At 54.1% G+C, this 26,451-nt stretch overlaps 1 protein-coding gene across 1 annotated transcript; it reads left to right on the top strand.

Moving 5' to 3' along the window:
- The first annotated feature begins 19,525 nt into the window (after nucleotides 1-19,525).
- Nucleotides 19,526-20,458, top strand: LOC136570418 (olfactory receptor 14J1-like). Its single transcript, XM_066570895.1, has one exon. It carries the CDS (start codon nucleotides 19,526-19,528, stop codon nucleotides 20,456-20,458), a length of 933 nt encoding a protein of 310 aa, XP_066426992.1.
- The last annotated feature ends 5,993 nt before the right edge of the window (nucleotides 20,459-26,451 follow it).

Genomic DNA, 26,451 nt, shown 5'->3' with positions numbered 1-26,451 from the left:
TCCTTGAGGTGATGTTCATCTTCCTTTCTCAAGCTGTTTTTCTCTGCTTCCATAAGGCGTGAGATAAGCATATTTCCTTTATATATATTCCAAATCTATAGTTTCAAGGATAAAAGCAATATTCTAAAATTATACTTCAAAAGGTTATTATTGCAGACTCTTTATGGATTAAATGCAAGCAAAAAGCAACATCCTTAACACCTTAATTCCAATGCTCCTATATCAACCAGGGTTAATTGCAAACAAAAGATAGGTTCAAAGGCCTTTTTCCATGCATTATTTTCCTCAGTTATTATTAGAATTCAGAGCTCTCCCATTGTCGGGGTCCACACATTTCGCATTCACAAATACACACAACGCATGATTGTACCTGACACGAAACAGAGCTTTGAATTTGACAAAAAGAATGTTCCTGGGAGTCTGTGTATTATAACAAACTCTATATTCATATACTAAAGAAAAACCAAAAAGAAGAAATGAACAATCTGAAAGAACTGGCTCAGGTGGTCCCAGCAGACAGAGCCTCTGGCATCAGCTCTCTGCAGAGCTGCAGCAGCGCAGCCAGCCGAGCGCCGAGAGACCAAGCCGAGTCCTCCATGCCCTGCGGAGCTGATAGCGCAGCTTCTGGAAGACGGAATATGGCTCACTCTGCACTGCCTGGAGGACATGCAATGTTGCAAGTGCCACGTCTGACACGGCACTGCTGGTGTCCTCTGTCAGGTGTTGAAGGGCTGAAAGAGAGAGGGACAGAGCCACAGTCAGATGCCGCATGTGCGGGGAGCTGAGGAGAGCGCCCTGGCAGGGCCGTGGCAGCCGGCTCTAGCCACGGCCAGGAGGGAGCAGGCACCAACGGGACCAGCCCGAAGCTGCTGGCCACAAATGCCCCGGGTGGCCCTGAAATCTCTGTGTGCTCTGCCCACGCCGGCCCTGGTGCGCACAGGGAGCAGAGCCCTCGGCAGCCGGGGCAGGGCTTGCAGCTCCCCCGGCAGCCCCCACTGGCCTCACTCACCATTACAGATGAGCCGGAGCTCTTCCTTCTTCCCCCTCAGGTGCCGCGCGGCCATCCCTGTGAACACAGAGCCTGTGAGGGTGCCAGCGGCACAGCTCCCTGCCAGCGGCGCTGCTGGTGCTGTGGCCACACGGGCTGCTGGCCCGGCAGGGCTCAGCCCGGCCCTTGGCGCACGCTGCCGCCCCAGGGCACGGCTGCCATAGTGCGGCAGCAGAAATGCCCAGGCCAGCCGGGGCTCCACAGCGCCAAGCCTGGCTGGCGCTGCCGGGGCAGCAGGCGGGGCTGGGGCCCAGCTGCGGCAGGCCGGGCCGGGGAGGGAGCCCGGGCTCGTGGCTCACCCATGAACCTGATGGCCGCTGCTCGCAGGGACTCCTGTGGGCTCTGCAGGTAGCGCAGGCCCCGGCGCAGGTGCTCGGCCGCTCTGCTGCTGTCCTCTGCCAGCTGGAGAGAGCGGCAAGAGGGAAGGCTTGGCGCGGGCCCAGCCCCTGGGCCGGGCGCTGCCTGCACCTCCCTCAGGGGGCTTCTCTGGGCTGAGGCTAGGGCTTCCAGGCCCTCCTTACCAGGCACTCGCTCAACTTCAACAGATTCTGGCTCTTCAGCAGTCTTTCAAGATCCTTCCTCTTCAGGAACTTGGCCACACAAAGCAGCGTTTTCCCAGAAGCCTGGAGAGCAGCAGAGACGCGGAGATGGCCCCACAGCCCAGGGCGCAGGACCCACGTCCCTGTGCCAAGGCCTGCAGGAGGCTGCAGCCCGGCAGGCGCCAGGCCAGGAGGCAGCCGAGCCCCCTGCCAGGGGGACAGCAGCAGCCCACGAGTCCTCACCTGTGCCACAAGCCCATTGCCATCATGGCAATGGAAGAAGAGGGGCAGCAGGCTCTGACCCAGGGGTGTCTTCAGGGCCTTTTATTCCCTTTCCTGTGGAAGAGTCACCAACGTTCGGAAGAGCAGGATGGAGATCAGCTGAACCTGCCAATTGTTCTGTATGGAAGCAAGAAAAAAAGACCTCAGCATTGCGGCTGCATGGGGCTCAGCTTGGCGCAGGCCTGCAAACGCACAGGACACAGTGTGCGGGCAGCAGCCAGTGGCCGTGGCTGGGGGCAGTGAGCCTTACGTGGTCAAAGAGTGGCAGGAGCGCCTCAAGCAGCTGCAGTGTGATGGGGCCGGGCATCAGTGTGTTGTTGTCCAAGATGATAAAGCTGAGTAGCACGACTGTCATGAAAACTATCTTTCCATCTGCATCCCACAGGAACCGCACAAGACTTTCAGTCAGGCTCCACATTTTTTTGGTCTGTGCGGAACACAAGTTTGTGAAATGCCATCCTGCTGCCGCAGGGCCCAGAGGCCAAAGGCCTGTCCCCAAGCACTGGGGCAGCTGAAGTGGGAGGCAGGAGAGCTGGGAGCAGCTGCCCCAGCACCCAAAGCCCTGCCAAGCCCAAGCGACTGCATTCCCCAGCTCAGCCTCAGCCGCTACCCCCTTCTCACCATGAAGGGCTCCTCAATGAGCTCGAGAAGGGCCCTGAGCGCCAGGCGACGCCTCTCTCTGCACTCGCTCTGCAGCTGCCTTGACAAGATACGCAGGACTCTGTTAGCACCCCGTTGACTCAAGTCCACGAACTGGAGGACCTGAAAGGCACGGGGCAGTGACAGGGGATCCGGCCAGCAGGAGCCCGGAGCCGCACAGGGCTGGGCCTGGGCAGCAGCACAGGGCGCGGGCACCGTCCCAGGCAGCTGCGGCTCTGAGAGGGCAGAGAGCTGGCAGGCAGCTCAGCCAGGCAGCGCTGGCCATCAGGCTCACCTCCACAAGGAAGGCCAGGCCAGGCAGCTCCCAGCGTGGCTCCTGTGTGCTGAGCAGCCGCAGCAGGTAGCGAGCGATGCGGGAGCACAAGGGGATGGAGACACAGCACATCTCCCTGGCAGGAGAAAAAGGAGCCAAGCCTGTGGGCCGGGGGGACAAAGCTCTGCCAGGACTGACTCCCAGAGCTCTGCTCTTTCGCCAGCATCCTGCAAGGGGCCCTGGGCTATTTGGGAGGCAGCTCCTGCTGGGCAGCATCCTCTGCCAGCCTTTTCCAGTCTGCTTGGCCATCCCTCGGTGACAAGGCCCTCTGGCCCACGACTCGGGGACTGTGTGGAGCTCCCTGGGCCCGGAGCACAAATGTCAGTGGCAGCGGGGAGAAGGGGCTCTCACCTGGCCAGCAGAGCCACGGCATAGTGGTGGGTGTCAGCACACAGCAGCGTGTCCCAGCCACAGTTGCCTTCCGTTGCCATTACCACATCCTCGTGTTGCATGCAGCAGAGCAGGGACTTCAGGGTCCGCACTGCAAACCTGCGTGCACAGCAAAGGCCAGGTGACGCTGGGAGCACTGGCTCCTGCCCAGGGACATGGCAGGGACAGGAGGAGTGGGATGGAGCACCTGTTGGGGCTGGTGGCAAGGCCGTATTCCTCCTGGCATCCCTTCCAGAAGGCATCGACCTCCTCTGGCATATCCAGAGTGCTGAAGAACACTTGGCAGGGCAGATGCACAAAGAGGCGGGGGAAATAGACCGTCACCATATGTGGGACACAGGGCACCTGGAGGATCTTCCACATCACCACGGTTGCCTGCAAAGGACAAAGCGCCCCGAGACAGCGCTCAGTGCCCAGGTGTCTGTGTGGCAGGGCCCGAGCTTGGCAGGGACAGGCCCAGAGAGACCTTGGCAGGGGGAGCACGGGGCCTGCTGGGCCTGGAGCTGCCCCTGGGCCGGGTTTCAGCCCAGCGCCTGTGGCAGGGAGATGCAGTGGGGGAAGGAGGATGGAGAGCTGCTGGAGAGGCGGCCTTGGGGCCAGCAAAGGCCAGTTAGAGAAACTCACAGCCAGGACAAAGACACCCGTTTTGTCCCCGTCGGAGGTGCACGTGCTGTGCTTGGGCCAGCTGCCCAGCACATGCAGGAGGATCAGCAGTGCCGGCTCTGCAGTCCTGGGCGAGCACATGATGCTCTTCCACATGGTGAAAGCAGCTCTGTGGGGTTAGAGCTCTGTCTCAGGGGGGTCTCAGACACAGCAGCGGGGCCTGGGCAGCAGTGGGGACCTGAGCTGGCTGCCAGCTCTGCCTCTGCCCACTGCCACTGGCCAGCAGCACCCAGGCAGCCCAGGCCTGTGGGGACAGGCTCCTGAGGGGCAGCGAGGGAGCATGGCAGCAGGCTCAAGGCCTGACGTGCCAGGGCTGGCAAAAGGAGCAGCCAGAGGGCCCTGGAACTCTCTGTTGCTCGGACGCCTGGGTCAGGCTGTACAGGCTGATGGGCTGGGGAGCCCTGAGCCCTCTGGGCAGGTGGGCACCATACCTGTCACAGGATGGGGCCACACGCAGGAGCGTCACGACTACGTCAGCAGGCTGTGCTTCCGTCAGATCCAGCAGGCTCCTGTTCAGCCTGTGCTCAGCAAACTGATTGGCCAGGAGCCACTGGTGGATGTACCTGACCAGGGCGGGCACCTGGAGAAGGCACGGGGACACTTGGAAAGCGGCCAGAGGGAGGAATGTGCCCAGCCTCTCCAGACAAGTGCTTCCCTTGCCACCACGCTGCCATGGCCTCCAAGAGTTCCAGTGACCAGCAGGCATGGCTTGGGAGAGCAAGCAATTCCTGGGAGGATCAAAGCCTGGCCACAGGCTGCTTACTTGCTTTGGGTTGGAAAAACCCTCCTCTACCAGCATATCCAGCAGAGCAGCACTGGTCTTGGTTTTCAAGATGTGCGAATAGGCTCTGAGCCCAGTGCCCATGGTGCTGGTCTCTTCCGCCCGAATTTTCTTGATGAATTTGCAAAGCAGCTGTAGGAGAAGGGCAAGAAGCCAGGGATGTTGCAGGGAATGCTGCAAGCGTGGTGCCAGCAGGCCCAGCCCAGGTGGGGATGGCTGCAGGTACCTGCGCTGTTCTGCGGAAGAGGCCACGGGCGGGCTCCTGCTCTTGTGTGCGCTCCAGGGCTGCACCTGGCAAAGAGCGAGCGCAGCCAGAGCTGAGGGGCTGCGGGAGAGGCCGGAGAACACGGCCCAGCCCTGCGCTCCCCAGGCAGGGAGAGCCCCGGGATGCCCCAGGGGATGGAGCACGGCCCTTGCGGGGTGTCTTCCCGGCCCCTCTTCCATCCTGTCCATGGGCATGGCCCAGGGGAAGGGATGGGATGGGATGGGATGGGATGGGATGGGATGGGATGGGATGGGATGGGATGGGATGGGATGCAAAGGCGCCAAGCTGGCTGCAGGCACCAAGCCTGTGGCCCAGCTCTGGCACTCACCCTCCTGCGGCAGCTCAAACGGCACCACCTCTTTGGTTTCCCATGCTGAGGCAGCTGCAGGGCCTTCTTCCTCCTCTTCCCCCCAGGCCACCTTGGGCGCTCTCAGGGCTCTCTGCTCCATGGTAGTGGCTGGATTTGTGGCTACTTGCAGGAGAGATGCCTGGGAAAAGCTCCGAGTCAGCAAGTCCTGCAGTTGTGCCTGGAAGGCACCTTCAAGACAGAAGCCTCAGGAAGGCTACAGGACAGCAAGTCCTGCACTCTGGTCTCCAGGGCTCCTGCCACAAGGACAGGAGATTCCTGTCAAGGATTGTGGTTGGGCCTCGAGGGCACTGGTGGTGGCAGGGATGGGAGATGCCTCTGGGGCACCAAGTCCCACACTCTGTGGCCCAGCTTGGAAGGAATCCCTGGCCCCAAATGTCTAAGACAGCCCGCACAGGATCTTTAGCAAGGGCTCAGAGCATCAGCAAACACTGCCCTGCTCTGCGGGCTCAGGGCAGCAGAAGGAGCCCCAGGGCTGCCGATGCAGCCGCACTGGGAAGGGCACAGGACCTTCCACAGAAGCTGGCACGGCCTCCTTGGGACACGTCCCAACATGTGGCCATCCTAAACCCACGGGTGTGACATGGACAGGGAACGTGTGGGCCAGGGCACGAATGCTGCTCTGACCCCTGGGGCCCGGGCAGCGCTGACATCAGCAGGTGTGGCAGAGTTCCTGCCCAAGCAGAGCTGCCACCCCCCGAGCCCTGGCAGCGCTGGTGCCCATCTCCTGCCCCAGAGACCTGTGCCCCCGGGGGGCTTCTGTGCCACAGGGAGCCAAAGCCCACGTGCATTGGGGGCTGTGCTCCTTCCTGCAGGGGCTGTTGGCAGCAGCACCTGGAGCAACTGCTGGCAGCACTTGGTCTCTTACTCCATGCTGAAATTATTTTCTCATTGAAGTCATTTCCTTCAGCACAAAAACACCTTAGTGGCAAAGGCACAGAAGAACCTGGCATTTAAGAATCCTCAGTTCAGGAAATCTTTACTTCCCATTGCTCAACTCAAGTAGTTCTAAAAAGTTGCAAACTTCCGAAATTCTTTGGGATGGCCTGAGAAGGTGAAGACTTGGAATTTTGCTTCCCTTCTCAAAGCAGCAACTCATTTGCCTTAACATCATCCACTGAGAGTCACTTTACAGAACATTACACTACACAGAGGCAAACAAAAGGCCATTCTTTGGTTTGCAAACAGTTTCCTATGAAGGGATGATAATATCCTAAGTCTCTTAAGGAATAAAAGCTCTCAAGAAATTCAAGTCCACTCAGTGTTACAAAAGTAGCCCAAGCAAATGAGTAGATGGCAAAAGGGCTAATCCTCCCCCTGGTACAGATATCTAAGTGGCCAGTAAAGTACAGCTCTCCCCTCTTGTTCCCTGCAGGAGAATCAGGACCATGAAGAATAAAAGTCACAGATATTCTTTCTGCCCTCTCTAACCAAAGCTGTGCCAAAGCACAGATGCTGCCTTCAGACTGACTCAAATTCCAGCCTAGACCTCTCACCTTCCAGACAACGCCTCCCCCAACACCCACCAACACCAATCCCCCAAATTCCCACACAGAAGCCCTCAACACCCCACCAGGACCCCCAGCTGTCCCTGTCCCTCCGCAGAGCTTTCCCAGCCTCCAGCAGACGCCCTGGCTCCCTGCACGTGCCGTGGGCTGGCACTCAGGAGGATCTGCTCCAAGGCCTTTCCCGGTGGCAGCTCAGGCTGCCAGGCCTGTGGTTCCTGGATCACCCTTCCCACCGAGCCTTCCTGGGCACGGCTGTTCCATGGGCACCTCTGCGCTCAGCTCGGACTGCTCCACTCAGCCAGGGCTGCTGGGAAAGGATCCAGAGCAGCCTGGCCAGCTCTTTCTCCAGCTCCCTCTTTACTCTCCGGGGAGGCAGAACATCCCACAGCAAAGCAACCGGTGCCACAAGGAGCAGGGGGCCTCAGGCACCTTTGGCAATGGAACAAGGCCTTGGTTTGACATAAGTAAGCACAAGCAATTCACATTAGTAAACAAGTGCTTAGCACAGACAGACATAAGTCCTTAGCACCAGCTAGCATAAGAAAACCATGGCAGGCCTAACTTGAAAAGAGAGTGACATGACAAAAGTTTTAGACATAGTCTGCCAGAAGAACTAAGGGCAAGTGGCGAATCAGCCCAGTGCAGGGAAGCCATGAGGAAGACTTTGTGCTGCTTTAGGGCATCAAGAGCGCTCCTGGCCAATGCCTGGACATCAGCTTCAAGTACAGGAATCTGACCCAATGTCTTTCTAACCACCTGCCTATCAAATCACCTCAGCAGTTTAAAAATGGATGGTATTTTTGATACAATTCCTACATCAACCCACTGAAATTTATATGTGGTGGAGAAACATTTTAGTAGGATGCAGACTCCTGCCCTCCTGTCAAGTCAATAAAAGGGCTTTTGGCAGACAATGCATTTGTCTGCCGATTTCTTTGATTGAGGAAGAGCCCTCAGGACTGCTATATCCTGAGGGAACACCCTTGGCCTTGACCTGTAGGCACCTGCACAAGCTTAAAATCAGCTGCCTCAGCTTCCAGGACCTCTCTTGGCCCGCATCCTGACGTGGGTGCAGGGCTGCTGTGAGGCACTTCTGGGACCCAGCAGGACAGGAACGGCTGTCTCATGTCCATGTAGCACCCCTGACACAGCCAGGGCCATCCCAAAACCAGACAAACGCTCACGTGTCAGCAGAGGGGAGCAAGGAGCACTGGGCTACTCTCAGGTATCTCAGCTGGGCTCGCTCCACAACATGCCCCCATTTTGAGGCCTGCTGATGCCCAGCTGCCAGAAATGCCCACCTTGCTCTCTCCAAGATGCACAGGGAGAGCCAATGAGCAGGATGCCTGGGGAGGCAAACCTTCCAAGCCTTTTGTGAGGCCAGGGACACACAAGATCAGCCAAGGCTCTCCACGCTGCCTGGCCCACACAGCCCAGCTCTGTGCCAGCCCTGGGCCACAGCAGCTTCCACCAAGCAGGAGGCAAATGCACATTGCCAAGAGTTGAAACACAGCAGACAGGGAAGATGAGAAAAGTGTGTGTGTAAAGGCCTTTTAATTCACAGCTCTCAAAGAGAGCTTTGGGGCGCGTGGCTGGACAGAGATGCTCCTGCTCACACCTCTGTCCAAAGGGAGGAACACGCCCTGCTGCAGGTGCTTGGGTTGGTCTCTGCAGGTCCAGGCAGATGCCAAACCTGCTCTTCACAGCCTTCTCCCTTGCCCTGCCCCTCTGCCAAGTGCAAGGGGCCTCAAGGACTGAAAGGAGCACAGAGAGCCAAAGGGGGACACTTGCACCTACCTCACTGGGAGCTCCCTGGGAAGCACTTTGCTTGAGAAGCAAGACCCTTTCCTCCAAAGGCATTTCCCCAAATGTGTAGCTTTCCTGGGGAACACCAACACACTCTTTAGAAAAGCTGGCAGGGCTGAATGACTCCAGGTCCTTTCAGGACAGGCACTCCAGCTCTAGCTCATATTCCCCCAAGTGTGTGTCCAGGGGGAGGTTCAGATGTGCAGCCCCTGGCCCTCTACAAACACAAGCTGCCCGCTGCCTCTTCACCTGCCTCAGCTCCTGCCTGCGCTCACAGCAGCAAAACCAGGCTGTTCCCAGCCAGAGCCCAGAGCCCTGTCCCTGCAGGATGCTCTTGCCAGCACCTTCCAGGACTCTCTGCTGTGCACACAGCGCTTTTCATGCCCGCTCTCAACAGGCTTTGGAACACAGAGCACAACCTGGCTGGCTCTGCCACCAGCACACCCCAAACACAGGCGGAGGAAGAAGCAGCAGGGGCTGTTTTGTGGCCATGCCCAAGAGAAACTGGAAGGGTGCCCTCCCTCTGGTCTCACTTGGTTGGCTTTCTGACTGAGTCTGAGCCTGGGGCTGCCATTCCTCAGTTGTGGGGACCAGAACCACAGCCAGGATCCCGGCACTGCCTGACAGCGCTCCAGGCACCAGCACGGTCGCGCGTCCGAGTCTCGGGCACCGTGCTGCTGCTTCATTTGCTCTTAGGCACACCCAAAGCTCTCTGTTAAGCCCAGATGGTCTCTGGTTCTGCCCTCTTCCTGATCCAGGGCAGGGATGGAGCACTGCTGTGCTTTCAGGAAGCTGTTCCTGAAACCTTCCAGCATTCCAAGCTCCTTTGCCCTCCATGGATGCTCGCCATGGAATCCCTCACAGCTGGGTTCAGAGCATCCTCGGGTTGGCTCTTCCAAAGTCCAGGGGCTCCAGGGTGCTCAGCAACATCTCTAACTCCACAGTGTTGTGGAACTGGACCTTCAGCACAGGGACCTTTCCAGCCTCATCTGCCCTCGTTCCTCTGTGTCTCTGCACAAAACACGGCGTGGAGGAGAACGGCAGGAGGGGCCTGAGTGTCCCGGGGCCCTGAATCTGCATCGGTCCAGCTCCACAGAGATGCAGGTAAAGCGAAGAAGCCAAACTGTTTATTAATGGAAGGCGAAGCAAAGGGATGAGCTGGAAGGGAAGAAAGGGGATGGGCAGGTGTGGAAGGGCTCTGCAGCCACGGGATGGAGGTTCTCTGGCTGGCACACCCTTGGTGGCCGAGGGCACACTCGAGAGTGGTCACCCCCTGATCTCTGCCGAGACCGTCCAGGGTGGCGGTAATCGCTACGGCGTGGGTGACACAGCAGGAGCATGGCACGAGAAATCAGAGGCAATGGAAACAAGGAAGGATCACTTGTCTGAGTTTGCAAGGAAGGTTTATTCCCAAAAGGGGTCAGATGCAAGTCACAAAGCAAATGGGTCCGACTAGCATTTTTAAAGAGGGGATCATGCAAGGGGTGGATGCAACTCTCACCCAATGAGGGGATCTTAGGGGAGGAACAGATCACTCAGCAACTCCAATAAGGATCATTCAGGGGAGGGAAGAAGCCTCACAAAGCAATCAACCATCGAGACATTGCTGACACAGAACATTTGAGAATACAAGGGGAGTGACTACAGAGACTGACAAGAGTAAGGGGTAGCACAACTGAGATTGACAAGGGCTTCTAAGGGAATGAGGGGAGGAGCAGGGAGACTGACACACTGATGGGCAGACAAGTGGCAGAAAACTTTGTGGTGAACAACTTAGGACTGAACCATTAGGGGGAACAAAATGGGGTACATGGGAGAAACCATTATAACTGACTAACACAGGAAATCTATCTTTTGTATTAAAACAACTGTAAAACACCAACTATCACAGGCAGGGTCTGAGGGCTGGAGAGAGGGAGCTGTCAACAGGGAGGGAGAAGGCAGGAGCTATGGGAGCTTCCCCAGGCTCAGCTGTGCCAATCATCAGCTGTGCCTGCAGCTCCAGCTGGTCTCCTCTGCTCTCCAGGTGGTCTCACCTTCCAAGGGATCAGGAGGACTTCAAGAGACACTTGTTCTTCTGAGCCAGCAGATGGAAATTGTTCTGCAGCTCTTCCCTCGAACATCACCTGAACAAATGTGCTTATGTGGGAGGGGCTGTTGTCTTCACTTAGGGCTTGAAGGACTGAGGAGAGGAACAGAGCCATGGTCAGAACCTGGATCTGCTGGAATCCATGGAGACCTTTCTCCCAGGGCCATCCCACCCAGCTCTTGCCATGGCCACAAGAGAGGAGGGGCCAAGGGGATCAGCTGCAAGGTGCTGGCCATGAATCCCCTCACCCATGTCCCTGGAATCTCTGTGTGCTCTGCCCACGCCACCCCTGGTCCACACAAGGAGCGAAGCCACCGCAGCCGGGGCAGGGATTGCAGCTCCCTGCCCAGGCACTGCAGCTCGCCCGGCCAGCCCCCGCTGACAGCCCACTGCCCTCATCACCCTCACAGAGGGCCTGGAGCTCTTCCTTCTGCCCCATCAGGAGCACCCCGGCCATCCCTGGAACACAGGCTAACCATAACTAAGGCTGCTGTGGCTGTTACCCAGTTTGCTTTATGGCTTAATGAGGTGAGGAATTCATGGATCTTTAACTTCCACTGGAAGGCAGGCACATGGATTCAGAACTATCACACACTAACTGTATGGTTTTGGGGTTACTTTAATAATGGTACCCACTGTAAGGAGATTACACCAGAGGAAATTTTCTCCCAACCCTTCACCCAGCTCTTTGGGTCTGCCCCACCAGTTTTCAAAGGGCTCAGATCCACTCTAAATGCTAATGATATCATACAGTGGTTGGTGTTGCTGATAGGCCTGTTCTATTTAGCATTCAGAGATAAGGGAAGATTCACCTGGATAACCACCCTGGCACCTACCCCAGAGACAAGGGATGCTGCTGCCCCAGAGCCTGACCCTGCCCCACAGCCCAGCTCAGAAATGAACCACCCAGACTGGGTGGGGGCTCTGGTGAAGGAGATGGGCCAGATGCTGAAGGAGCACATTTCCCCAGCTGGTGAGAAACCCTCCCCCTGCCCCAAAGAGGGAGAGTCTGATGGTGCAGCAGTGAACCCACAGATGTTACAACCATCCAGGTTCCAGCTGAACTGCAAGGGCAGTCACCGCCAGCAGCAGTCGCCCCTGTGGAAACAAGGAGGTCTAAGATGAAATCAGATCACCCAAGATAAGGGTAAAAATGGAGGCCCCTCACAACCCGCAGGGGAGCCAACGGTTGAGATCATCACTGAGTCCCTGATGTACAAAAGTCTCTGTAATCTGCACAAAGACATTGTACGACGGGGACGTGAGGCTTATACAACCTGGTTACTCCGGGTCTGGGACCTTATGGGTACAGGCCTGATTTGGAGGGTGGTGAGGCAAGGAATTTGGGACCCTTGACCCAGGACTCAGGTGTGAATCAGATTTTTGAAGGGGGGCTAGGGTCCCTTTGTCTCTGGGAGCAGCTTTTATTGAGTGTCAGAGAGAGGTTTGTCCCCAGGGAGACAATGCAGGAGCAGCACCATAGAATGTGCTGGAAGATCCTCGAGGAAGGGATCCAACAGCTGAGAGAAGTGGCAGTGTTGGAGGTACTCTTTGGGAGGGATGGACAGCATGATAATGACCCTGACAAGGTCAGGTGCACAGGGCAAATGCTGTGGAGTCTGGCAAATCTGGGGCCATCTCAATACACCACCTTCATTGCAATGATTAATGCCGATAACAACCGAGAGACAGTGGGCTCTGTCACCAACAAGCTTAGAAATTGTGAGAGTGTGATCAATGGCCCCATGCAGGCTCCTGTCTCTGCTGTGATCAAGGACCTAAAGAGGAGATGAGGTGTCGCTATAGAGCACGACATGGCACAAGCACCAGGACTCAGATCAGAAGGCTGTATAAGAGAGATTCATTAAAGCAACAGGTTGCCTTTATAGCTTTACAAGAGTATTATATTTACTTAACAAACACATACACTGCCCATTGGTCATGAAAAATAAACAAAGTTCTCAATAGGTGAAAAGGAGCCGCATCACTCTGTGAGCCAACTAAAGTCCATATCTTGTAACTTTCTCTCTTTCTTCACGTTGCCATGGTGATAGCCTTGGTACCTTCCTTGAGAGAGATACGGGGCTTTCCTTATCTTCAGGAAGCCTTCGCTGGCTTACAGCAACAGCACAAAAATGTCTTTCCTACAAGTCCCCCTTTTTGTATTTGACCCACAAAAACAACTGCTAAGGACTTCTGCAGGGCCCTTGCAGAAATCCAAGCAGACAGAAGATCCATTCTTCATTCACTTACAACTAACCAACTTCTACCCAATCCACAACACACACCCTCACAGTCTTAACATTCATATACAAACAAGGCACATAAAAAATAGATCTTCAAATACCATTACAGACCTTGCAATTTCCAGATGACACATTTGTAGCAGAATGACACCTTCACCTCTAGTCAAATAACTTTCACCCACACAGAGTCAGAGACCAAGTCATCTGCCTAGTCACCACTTAGGACCAAGTAGCATCCACTTAACTTTACAACTGGTTGCTGCTATCATAATGGGCAACCAACCTAGTTGCTCAAAGTTTGGAGTTCAGCTACTAATTCAACCCCTCTGCAAAGGCAACACTTCTCCCTTAGGTACATCAAATTCCCCTATTTTTGGGACTGTCGGTGCCCTGCAAAAGGAAATGGTACAAGACACATTTCTCAGTACTACCAACCTCTCTGTAAGACAATTCAAGGAAAAGAAGCAAAAGTAACACCCACTAACTTAAATTTTGTATTTTCAGGGTAAGCCTATAGCTCCCTTTACTCTGTCTCGAATTACCATCTTTACCACACATTCCTTGAGGGTCCATGCTTCCATCCACCTAATAACCAATGTAATTGCCTACTCATTTTGCTTCCGCTGTAGAACCACCCATCCTGTCCTTTCCTGTGTGCTCCAAATAAGGTTTAACACAATGGGCTGAGACAGCCAGATTGTGAGCCCTCTCCACCTGGTTACCTGCAAGAAGAACGAGTTCCACTGGGGCCCTGAACAGCAACCAGCCTTTGCTCAGATCAAGCAGGAGATCGCTCATGCAGTAGCCCTTGGCCCAGTCAGGACAGGAGCAGAGGTGAAGAACGTGCTCTACTCTGCAGCCAGGAACAATGGCTTGTCCTGGAGCCTTTGGCAGAAGGTGCCTGGGGAGACTCAAGGCCGATCACTGGGATTCTGGAGCCGAAGTTACAGATGATCCAAAGCCAACTACACTCCCACTGAGAAGGAAATCTTGGCTGCCTATGAAGGAGTTCAAGGGACCTCGGAGGTGATTGGCACAGAAGCACAACTCCTCCTGGCACCCCGACTACCGGTGCAGGGGCGGATGTTTAAAAGAAAGGTTCTCTGTACCCACCACACCACTGACACCACATGGGGCAAATGGGTTGCTCTGATCACACAGCGTGCCTGTATTAGAAACCTGAATCGCCTTGGGATTTTGGAGATAAATACAAACTGGCTGGAAGGTGAAAACTTTGGTCTCACTGACAAAGAGGAGCAGGTACAAGTGACACGGGCTGAGGAAGCTCCACCGTACAACCAACTACCAGCAGAGGAAACACGCTACGCTCTTTTCACTGACGGTTCCTGACACATTGTAGGGATGAACTGGAAATGGAAAGCAGCTGTATGGAGCCCCACACGACAGATTGCACAAGCTATCAAAGGAGAAGGTGGATCAAGTCAATTTACTGAACTCAAAGCCATTCAGATGGCCCTGGACATTGCTGAAAGAGACAAGGGGCCAAAATGATACCTTTTATATCGATTCATGGATGGTAGCCAATGATCTGTGAGGTTTGCTGGAAAGGTGGAAAAAGTCCAACTGGCAGCATAGAGGAAAATCAATCTGGGCTGCTGATGAATGGAAAGACATTGCCACTCAGGTAGAAGAGCTACCTGTGAAAGTCTGCCATGGAGATGCCCATATCCCCAAGAGTTGGGCTAGTGAGGAACACCAAAACAACGAGCAGGTAGGTCGGGCTGCAAAGATAGAGGTGCCAAAGATAGACTTAGATTGGCAACATACGGGGGAGTTGTTCCCAGCTCAATGGGCCCATGATGCCTCAGGTCATTAGGGCAGAGACGCCACCTGTAAGTGGGCACGAGACCGAGGGGTGGATCTAACCATGGACAGTATTTCTCAGGTTATCCATGACTGTGAGACGTGTGCTGCCATCAAGCAGGCCCAGCAGGTGAAGCCCCTGTGGTACGGTGGGCGGTGGTCCAAGTACAAGTATGGGGAGGCCTGGCAGATTGACTCCATCACACTGCCCCAAACACGCCAGGGCAAGCGCTACGTGCTGACCATGGTGGAAGCCGCCACGGGATGGTTGGAGACTGACCCTGTGCCTCACACCACTGCCCAGAACACCATCCTGGGCCTGGAAAAGCAAGTCCTGTGGAGACATGGCGTGGGAGGATCTTCATCCACTCGTCCCAGGTGTCCATGGGGTTGGGTTTCTTACCTACATACGGGCGGTCGTTTGGTGACAGGGGGACTCCCACCAGGCATGTTAAGAGCGGACCGTCTACGTTTCCAATGGCCATGCAAAGATTGTCTTGCTTTAATGACTTTGCCAAAGTGACCCAGATGTTTTCTTTTGGCTGAAGGACGATCCAGCCGGTGGTCACTTGGATACAGATGAGGGCGCTGATAAAGACGATGACAACGATGGCACTGGTTCTGCTGTGGGGTGCCCTGGAGGGTGTGACAGAAAGAATCATACTTCTTCTTTCCAACTGGGTAGTTTTCACATGTGTATGGTAAAAACACACATTAGTTGACTTATTTTAAGACATTCTTAAATATTTTTAAGTTCCTCCTATAGTTCTTCCCAACTCCTCCCAATCATGCCCTTCTCTTTTGTAAGGGAAGTTTGAGGGAGGGAAAAAGGAGCAGTTTCAAGAGGGGAAAGAGGGGGGGGTAGGGATAAAAGGTCACTGATAGAGGGATGGTGGAAAAGGCAGGGGTGTGTCTGCATTTGAGATTGACATGGATGTTATCGGTGGGATGTATCTACGTGTGATGAGTGTCCTTGCCACAATGTTTGCATATATGAATTTCTTTTTTCTTCATCTCCAAGAGAAAGCTGCTTCTGTGGCATGGTGGGAGGGGGATCTGACTTTGTGTTCATTCGAGGGGTCGTCTTCAGATCTGTGGTCTACTGATAAATCTTCTGGGAATCCACCGGGGTCCTGTATCTGTAGAAACACAAGCACATCCTCTCCCCCACGTAATGAGAGGGTATGGCCCTTCAATAATTTTAGATTCATGATTCTGGTCAAGTACTGGAGGTCTTTCTTTGAGGTGTGTGTACATGTTGTTATGAAAGTGCCTTAAGACAGGGGGGTTTGGTTCTTTTTGAGAGCAATGCATGAAATTCATAGCATAAAGTACTTTGCACAGTCTGTCTTGTATAGAGAGAGCCAGGGGCTATGTACAAATCACAAACAGGACGGGGCTGCTGTGGAACGTGCCTTGAGCTGTTTTATTTTCCAGCATCAGTCTCATTACATGGTAGTGACAATGGGAAGATGCCAGCAGCTCGTGTCCTCAGCAGCAGACAAAGAACGCAATGTTACAACTTACTTTAAAAGTTTTTTGACCAATCCCACAAAGCAAAAGCATATTGACAGTAGTTCTATCCAACCACGATAAGCACAGGTACCTTTGGTTAAAACAATGCTTGCCTATTTTGAATACAATACCTGCTTGGAAGCCTTAAAACACAATGCACAGAGCTCCATTATTAAGCTTCAAACTTCCTAATATCTTGCTAGAAGAACTTTTCTGTAGCTTAGAGAGTTTTTCTAGATAATCGTTAATACACAGACCATTGTTCTATTTGTCCTTGCTTTTCTACTTTTTAAATAATTTTTCTGCTAACCAATCTCATGGCTACTGCTTAGCTCTAATCACAGTCCTGCTGTCTCTGAGGCCTGCCTTTTGCAGCTTCCCCAAAAACCCTCTGATTTTGTGGATTCCCACACTGAACACAAGTTCAGCTATTTTAAATCAAATGCTCACTGATGTAGATAGTATTAGACATGGCACACTGCAAAATAGAGCTGCTATAGATTTTTTGCTGTTAGCACATGGGCACAGGTGTGAGGATTTTGAAGGAATGTGTTGTATGAATCTCTCTGGCCAGTCTACATCCATTCATAGGAAACTCAAACAACTACAAGACAACAGGAAGAAATTGACTCTGAATGATTGGGGCTTGGATGAATGGTTTGAGGGATGGGGAAGAACTGGATGATTGAAAGATCCCTTAAAGGGAGCTTTGTTATTACTAGTAGTTATTATTATATTGCTTTGAGCTATTCCATGCATAGTGATATTGGTGACCCACTTGGTAGAAAATACAGTGAAAAGGGTATGGCTGGTGAAAGAAGAAGAAGGGGGAGTTGTAGCAATGTATCTGAACAACTTAGGCCACACTGTGCACCAGCCATATTGCTTGTAGTTCTTCTTATCAGAGCCCTCTGGAATTCACCAAGGTTACTTAGACATAAACTGTGCTAAATGAAGAAAGAAAATGCTGAGAAACAGAATACCAAGAGCACAAGAACTAGATAACAGAGGGCTGTGAACCACCTGGACTGTAACCAAAGACATACCCAGAGAAGTGAGTGCAGAACACAAGGACAAGAGAGAGGCACCAATGAAGAGATGCGTGATCAGTGTATGCAGTAGAGTTAGAATGCATAAATAAGTGCATAATGTAAACAATCAATGGCTTCAGCTTAATCATATTAGTTAATTGTATGGGAGTCCTGTTTTCCCACCAAGGGTGCCTGGGAAGGAGGGATGGTTCTTTTCCATAAAAAGGAAAGCACTGAGGCAGGAGCAGGAGACAAGTGACCCTTGCAGGCCTGGGGCCTCATGGCCTCCTTGTCCCTGCTCAGCAGCCTGGCAGGGGCCGCCCCATGCTCCTGCCCTTGGCATTGCACATCCCCACATGCCAGTGCCCATCCCGGCAAGAGCCCTGAGCAAGGAGGGAGGGACAGGATCTGCCTGGCCAGGCCCTGGGGCTCAGGCCTTGGCCCTTGGCATTCCTCAAACACATCCATCTTTGCTCAGCACCAGAGACACCTTGGCCTTCTTTGTCCCCAGCTGTCATCACTGCCTGCAGTCTTCTGCTCTAACTGGAACCTGGGGACATTTTCTCAGTTGTGTCCCTCAGTGGAACCCATTAAAACTTCAAGAAATTTCAGAGTTTTAATTTAAGTTTGAGTTCTTGAGAAGTTTTTTGAAGACACTCTCAGAGACTGAGTCTGATGTAAACAACCACAAATCCCTGAGAGGCTCATTAAAGTCCTTGTGCTGTGTCTGTGCTGCTGAGCTTTAAAGGAACAGCTCTTCCCAGGGCCAGCTCCTCTCCCAGCCCAGCAGGGCTGAGGGCTCTGCCTGCAGGCACTGAGGGCACAGGAGCCAGGCAGAGACAGGCTGAAGGCAATCAGGATTGGGAAGACATTGAGCTGAGACTTCACCTGGGGAAAGATCTTCACAGCCCTGTGCATGGTGAGTGTGTGGGTGCAGGGCAATGTCCCCTGTGCTCCTGGAGGGATCTCCTGAAGCCAGCACACCCCAGAGCCTGGGGGATGTGTCAGGAGGACTCTCCCAGTTTCTCTGTGGCACAGGAGGAGCAGGAGGAGCAGGAGCAGGAGGAGGAGGAGGAGGAGGATGTGCTGCAGAGCGGGGCTGCCCTGGGCACCGTCAGAGGGACAGGGCAGGACGGCTCCTGCTGCCAGGGACGGCTGCAGGGGCTGAAGCTGGGGCTGCAGCCAGGGCTGCCCAGGGCTGTCCTGCAGAGCAGCTCCTGCAGCCCTCAGGGCTCTTGGCCAGCCCAGGGCATGTGCCACCTGCCAGGGGCAGCTCTCAGCCTGCCTGGCAGCTCCCCATGGACGCTGCAGGGGAGAAGTTCCAGGTGCAAGGAGCCACCCCCATCAGGGCAGATTCCTCCTGCTCTGGAGATGGTGCTGCATGGCCAGGGCTGCTCTCAGCTTTCTCCTAAAGGGAAGAGAAAGGGGCTGCCAGCTTTGGCTGTGTCACTGAGCGTCCTGCACTGTCAGCCTGGGCATCAGCAGATGGGCCTCAGATCTCCCTCAGAAAGTGCCTCCTCAGCCTCCTCTCCCTACAGACAGCAGCAGCAGCACCCTGGCTTGCAGCATCTCTGTTTGTCTGGCCTGCCCTTAAGGCCCTGCTGCCAGGGAGATGCCCCTGGGCAGTGCCCTGTGCTGGGAGGGGTCTGCAGGGCAGAGCTGAGCCCCCAGGGCTGGGCTGGGCTCTGGCAGCACTGGCAGGGACAAGGCTTGGATAGAGAGAAACAGCTCCCAGTAGGCACAACTCCAGGCAGCAGAGAGCCAGAGCAACCCTTGGTATCCCTCCTTGTCCAGCTGCACAGGGAAAGAGAGAAGGGCTTAGAGAAACTGACTTTTAAACTCGAGTCTTTAAAAACTCCACTTTATTTTTCAAGCACATTTTAATTTCAATCATGCTGAACTAGAGGAAGGTGTAATAAGCAAAGGCACCTGTGTGGTTCCAGTAGTTCTGACTGCACTGGGGCCCAGGGAGCCCTGTTTTCCTTCTGGGCTTCCCAGCGTTCAGGCTGAGAGCAATGCTGAAGATGAGGCAGGAACTCAGGAGCACAAACACAAGCTCAAAACTAAAAATGTTGAGAAAAGTTCTCCAACAGGTAGAGAAGTTGTTTTGAGGGAATTCCTAAAATAACTCCATAGGATTGACTCAAAGAGCTTGTCAATGTCTTGTTTCAACAGTCCACCATGGCCAGAGTGAAGGAATGTCCAACAGCAGCTCCATCAGGCACTTCCTCCTGCTGGCATTGGCAGACACGCGGCAGCTGCAGCTCCTGCACTTCTGCCTCTTGCTGGGCATCTCCCTGGCTGCCCTCCTGGGCAATGGCCTCATCATCAGCGCCGTAGCCTGCGGCCACCACCTGCACACGCCCATGTTCTTCTTCCTGCTCAACCTGGCCCTCAGCGACCTGGGCTCCATCTGCACCACTGTCCCCAAAGCCATGCACAATTCCCTCTGGGACACCAGCACCATCTCCTACTCAGCATGTGCTGCACAGGTGTTTTTCTTTCTCTTCTTCTTTTCAGCAGAGGTTTCCCTCCTGACCGTCATGTGCTACGACCGCTACGTGTCCATCTGCAAACCCCTGCACTACGGGACCCTCCTGGGCAGCAGAGCTTGTGCCCACATGGCAGCAGCTGCCTGGGCCAGTGCCTTTCTCAATGCTCTGCTGCACACAGCCAATACATTTTCCCTGCCCCTGTGCCATGGCAATGCCCTGGGCCAGTTCTTCTGTGAAATCCCACACATCCTCAAGCTCTCCTGCTCCAAATCCTACCTCAGGGAACTTGGGCTCATTGTGATTGTTGCCTCTTTAGCTTTTGGTTGTTTTGTGTTCATGGTTTTCTCCTATGTGCAGATCTTCAGGGCTGTGCTGAGGATCCCCTCTAAGCAGGGACGGCACAAAGCCTTTTCCATCTGCCTCCCTCACCTGGCCGTGGTCTCCCTGTTTCTCAGCACTGCCATTTTTGCCAACCTGAAGCCCCCCTCCATCTCCTCCCCATCCCTGGATCTGGCCCTGTCCGTTCTGTATTCGGTGGTGCCTTCAGCCCTGAAACCCCTCATCTACAGCCTGAGGAACCAGGAGCTCAAGGCTGCAGTGTGCAAACTGATGATGGGACAATTTCAGAAGCATTAAACTGGTTGCCAATTTCTGCAATTCACTTTTAATAAAAGTCATCTTTGATAGATCTATTGGTTTGGTTTTTTTCCTGTTCTTTCTTTTTTTAGTATTCTCCCTAAACCAAGGCTATTGTTTGTGCCACTTCCCCCTTTACTGTGGCCTCAGACTGTGTCAAAGAGGGCTGCACTCTCGGTGGCTTTAAATGAAATAAAAGATCTCCCAGGAAAGTTTTCTGCAGAGATGCCCCTTTTGTTGCCTTCTCTGGAGCTGCAGCAGCAATGTCTGTGTGCAGAGCTGGGGCAGATCAGTGCTGGCCCAGCAGCTGTGCCCAGCAGCAGCAGCAGCACTTGGTGTTGCCAGTGCTGCTGCCGTGGCCCTGCCCCGCTGCCCTGGTGGCCCTGGTGTTGCTGCAGGGCCTGAGTGCTCTCGGGGCCGGGCACAGCCCTGGGGGTGGCAGTGCCGGGGCTGCAGCAGGGACAGGCCATGGGCACTGCTGGGGCAGCGCTGACGCCTCAGCCCAGGGCCTGGGGGCTCCAGGCTCCTTGCCAGGCTCTCTCAAGAACATGGCCAGGCCAATGCTCAGCACAGAAAAGCCCCGCGAGCAGCCCCAGGCTGGCCGTGGGCAGGCTGGGGGCAAACAGCATGGCTGGGGCTCTGCAAGGGCCCTGGGGCAGACGGGAAGGAGCAGCAGAGCAGGGGCTGATCCATCCCCAGTGCGCTGCACAGCCCAGGGCAGCGTCCCAGAGCCTCCTCATGCAGCTGTCAACAACATCCCCCCTCTGCAGCCCTGGCCTCTCCCCCAGCTCACACAGGTGCCCCATCCTTGCAGGCACAGACACGGCAGCACTGCCTCAGCAGCCCTTGTTTGCATTGCACACAGCAGGGGGAGCACCCCCATGCTGTTGCTGTGGGGACATGAACCTGAGGGAGCACAAATGCCATCAGCCCCTGGGGCCAGCAAGGCCTGGGGGACGCCAGGGAAACCACTCAGGTTTATTGTGACAAACCTTTGAGTCCACCAATTCTAACCTTCACCCTAACACCACCTTGTCTGCCCTGAGCCTCCAGATTATACAACCGCAGCTCCCTCATGTCCTTTCAACCAGATTTCTCTTCCAGACCCCTCACCAGCCTGCTTGCCCTTCTCCAGACACACTCCAGCCCCTCCATGGCCTTCCTAAATTGGGGACCCAGAACTGGACACAGCACTCGAGGCGTGGCCTCACCAGTACAGAATGCAGGGGAAGAATCCCTGCCCTGCTCCTGCTGGCCACACCATTCCTGATCCAGGCCAGGAGCCATTGGCCTGCTTGCCCACCTGGGCACACTGCTGCCTCATGTCCAGCCTGCTGTCCATCAGTGCCCCCAGGTCCCTTTCTGCCTGGCCGCTCTCCAGCCACTCTGTCCCCAGCCTGTAGCGCTGCAGGGGTTGTTGTGGCCAAAGTGCAGGACCCAGCACTTGGTCTTGTTAAACCTCACCTTGGCTGGATTTGGGCCCTGGATCCAGCCTGTCCAGGTCCCTCTGCAGAGCCCTCCTAGCCTCCAGCAGATCCACACTCACACCCAGCTTGGTGTCATCTGCAAATTTGCTGATGCTGGACTCAGTCCTCTCATGCAGATCATCAGTGCAGATATTGAAATCCATGCTGGCTGGCTCTGATCCCTGGGCCATCCTGTGGGTGCCCTGTGATGGCACTCAAGGTGATCTGTTCCATAACCTTGCCGGGCACCCAGGTCAGGCTGACAGGCCTGGAGTTCCCCAGCTCCTCCTTCCAGCCCTTCTTGGGGATGGGCTCACATTGGCACCTCCAGTGCTCTGGGACCTCCCTGCTGAACCAGGACTGATGGTAAATGATGGAGAGCAGCTTGGGGAGCTCATCCACAGCTCTCTCATCCCCCTGGGATGGATCCCATCTGCTCCCAGAGACACCTGTGAGCATCTGAGTGGCTCAGCAGGTCCCCAGCTGCTTCCTCCTGGATTACAGGGGGGCTGTTCTGCTCCCTGTGCCCATCTACAGCTCAGGAGAACACTTGTCCTGAGGACAAGCTGTCTTATTGTTGAAAATTGAGATACACAAGGTGTTAAGCAGCTCAGCCTTTTCCTTATCTTTAGTTACTCTGCTCCCCATTGCATCCACTCTCAAGTAGAGATTCTCCTTATTCCTCCTTTTGCTATTAGTTTATTTATAAAAACTTTTCTTTATTACTTTTTACAGAAGTGGCCAGGTGAAGCTCTAATTGAGCTTTCATCTCTCTACTTTTCTTTCTGCATGACCCAACAGCATCCTTAAACACTTCCTGAGCTGCCTGACCTATTTTTTCTGAGTTCCCACAAAAAGCTCATGCCCAGACAGGACAGTAATTTTCCTCTCTGGTTAAACTTTGTCACAGAGGCACAGGCTGCTCCTTCCCCCTTAAGATTCCTTTCTTGAGGTGTGTCCATCCTTCCTGGACACCTTTGTTTTTAACGGCTGCTTCCCTTTAAAAAATCAGTACCTGATTCAGTACTCTCCAAATCTGCATCCTGAATAGGCCAAGGTCTGCCCTTCCTGATTCCAGGGTAGACGTTTTGTTCATGCTCTTCCTTCTTTCACAGGATATTGAAAACTCGATTATTTCATGGTGGCTGTGCCCCAGGCAGCCTCCAACCACCACATCTCCCACCAGCCCTTCTCTGTTTGTGAACAGCAGCAGACAGAGCTTTTCTTGGGAGTGGGATTGTTACCAAAAATTCAGTAAAATAAAAACTCCTTAACACCAATCTAGCATTAAGAAGCAGCATTCTTTATTTGGCCAGATGCACAGGGGGATAGCTCCTCCCAAATCTGTGCATGCTGAGTACAGGAAAGTTTCTGTTTACATTCTGTATTTTGCACACATCTTCATTGATTGTCCCAGACTAAACATACATATGTGTGGAGTTGGCCCAGCTGTGACTCAAACACAACTGGATTTTACCCCAAAAGCACTGAGCGTGAGCTTCAAGCCCTGAGAATCATTTGTTTAACTTGGGGTGAGCTTGAGAGTTCCCCCAGAAGCCTTTGGTGTTATTATGCGAAGTTGTCCCAGTTCTGCTCCCCTATTGGTTACCTGTTTGCCCTAGATGGTTGTTGTTCTAGAGTGTTCCACCCCCAAGTGTATATATTGTTGTTTCCCCTTTGTCTCAGGTCTTTGGATCCTGTCCCTCATACTGTGGTCGTCTTCTCCACATTTGTTGTTTTACACCCTGTTATAAAAGTTCTTTTTAGACAACTCCATCGAATCCGCTCCTTTTCATTTTCGCCACCCTCGCCCTGAAGTCAGGGAACCAGAGAGGTTTGTCGCAACCATACTCACCACAATGCATATGATAATCATTTCCCCAGAATCATTAACACATTTCCCTTCCCCTTTACCCATGCGTTCTTCTGTCCTGGGGGTCTCTCTGGTGGTCCCTGGTGCTCGTGGACCCCCATGTTCCAGTGGGCCTGGCTGAACTGGCAGGACACTGAGGCTGGTGAATTTCAGTTCCCCTTCTCACACAATGGGCATTGTGTGGTTTCCATAGGCCTGGGGTTTTGGAGAACAAGCTTCAGGTATCAGCTCACCTGGTGTAGGCAATTTATCATCTGGTAACATGAGGTCACAGAGTGGGCTATGACACCACAGAGTGGGTTATGGGAAGTCACTGAGCAGCTATGGCATCATAGGCTGTCTCTGTGACATCACAGAGCCAGGTGTGATATCACACGGCAGAGGTCTGACATCACAGAGCAGACTATGACATCACAGAGTTGGCTGTGACATCAGAGACCAGCTGTGTGACATTAGAAAATGGGTTGTGACATCATAGAGCAGGCTGTGACATCACAGGGGGAGGGGTGGCTGTGTGACATCACAGGAGGGCTGTGTGGCTTCACAGAGTGGGTTGTGGCATCAAAGACCAGCATAGTGATATCAGAGAATAAGCTATGACATCACAGAGCAGGCTGTGACATCACAGGAGGGCGGTGTGAGGTCACTGGGTTGGTCACTCTGCCCCTGACCCCCCTCACAGTTTCCCCCGAGAAGTCCAAAGCTGTTCATGCCCAGCAGGGTCCCTGTCCCCTGGTATCCCCCTGGTCCACCTGGAGCTGCAGCCTCCCCCAAGGATGTTCCACAGGATCCACCCCAAAACCTGACTCAGGGACAAGGGGCCAGGGCTGTGTGACCAGGACATCAAGGACGGGGATTATCCAGGTCACTGTGGCCTGGGTTGGGTTGCCCAGGGCAGGAAAGATGTCTGGCAGCTGGAGCAGGGTCTGGGAAGGGCCTCCAAGGTGGGGCTGGAGCCCTTGGGCTGTGAGCAGAGGCTGAGGGAGCTGGGCTTGTCCAGCCCAGAGCAGGGAAGGCTGAGGGGCTCCTCATCCCAGCCTGGCAGTGCCAGCGAGGAGGGGATGGAGAACTCAGAGCCAGGCTCTTCACTGGGGGGCCTGGGGGGAGACAAAAGCCAATGGCTGGAAGGGGAAAAAGAGGGGAGATCAGCCAGGACAGGAGGAGATGAAATGAGTCAGGCAGGTTTCAGCATTTCTTCAACACCAAAAGCAGCCTGACTCCCTTCTCTGTCCACCACTGACAGCTTAAAAAAATGGGAATTGTTCAGGCTGCTTTTCCCCCACTCCAGGATGGGCATCCTGATACAAGAGTTTGAGTGTGCTTATATCTATCACAGAAACATATTTTTCTAAAATTAATTTTAGTATGGAAATCACTTGTGGATGGTGGACATGTCAGAGGCTGCTGGGACATTGCACATGGCTCAGGGAAGAGCGTGATTGTTACTGAATTGTGTCCTGTTCAACCATGGTCTGTTGGCCATGAAGAGAAACTTCCTGTGCCTCTGAGTCCCACCAGTTCCTAACCCCCAAAGGACACAAACTTGGTGAGTTCTGGTTCCCACTCCAGCGGTGGCACCTGCACCTCCCTCCATCCCCAGAGCAGAGCTCCCTTGTCCCAGAAAGTCCCTGGCAATGCAGGGATGAAGGAAACAGGGCAGGCTGTGGGGATCAGGGGCAGGGCACAGCCAGGGATTTGGGGTGGTTGTGAGCCCAGGGCAGGACACGGCCCCTGGCCCTGGTGAACCTCATCCCATTGTCCTGGGCCCATGGCTCCAGCCTGGCCAGATCCCTCTGCAGAGCTTCTTGCCCTCCAGCACAGCCACACTGCCACCCAGCTTGGGCTCACCTGGGAACTGACTGAGGGTGCCCTCCATGGCCTCGTCCAGATCAGCAATAAAGAGATTTCACTGACCTGGCCCCAATCCTGAGCCCTGGGGACACCCCAGGATGTGACTCCATTCCTCAGCTGCTCTGAGTGCCAGGGGTTGGATGAGGGAAATGGTGGGGAGGGGGTAGGGACAAAGTCTGATTGATTGTCAGCCATGGAGGGTCTTGATTTTCATATCTGTTCAAACTGCATTAGGAGGGGCTGGGGATCAATATCAAATGAGGATTGCTGATAGCAATCTATAAACAGGGAAAGAAAACTAAATAGGACAAAGCAATTCTCTCTTCATTCTTTTCAATTTAGTAGATTCAGTTTGAATACACATCTGAAATATCTGTAATTAACCACAAAAGAATTCAAGACTTGAATTATTCCCATGGGCTTGTCTTGTTTGGGTGTTTTGAATAAATGTTTATGAGCCTTTGTCACTGAATTCCTGAACTGAAGAGCTCAAGCAGGAAGAGGCCTCTGCAAAAGTAAAGTTCATCACCAACCTCCAAGGTGTTGAGGATCCATCCTGATCAGAGCAGGAATGAACAGAAATGGGCACAGCTTTGTGGCTGGCCCAGCTCTGGGATGGGCCCTGGGCCTGGAGCAGGAGCAGCTCTTGAGGGCCCCAAGGCCGGGGCTCTTGTGCTGCCCTGGGCAGATGGGATGGCAGCAGGGGCTGCAGAGCTCTCAGCATCTCCTTCAGAGGAGAGCAGGGCAGCCAGGGAGCCTCCTTTCCCTTGGCCAGGCACCTTCCCCCATGGTGGGGCTGAGTC

This window comes from Molothrus aeneus, unplaced genomic scaffold, assembly GCF_037042795.1.
Source record: "Molothrus aeneus isolate 106 unplaced genomic scaffold, BPBGC_Maene_1.0 scaffold_34, whole genome shotgun sequence".
Classification (NCBI taxonomy): domain Eukaryota; kingdom Metazoa; phylum Chordata; class Aves; order Passeriformes; family Icteridae; genus Molothrus; species Molothrus aeneus.
Note: the sequence above shows the minus strand (reverse complement) of the source record. Positions and strands in the feature narration are given on the sequence as shown.

What these genes read in the sequence shown, in the direction of transcription:
- LOC136570418 (XM_066570895.1), top strand. Translation starts at nt 19,526, where the DNA reads ATGTCCAACAGCAGCTCCATCAGGCACTTCCTCCTGCTGGCATTGGCA.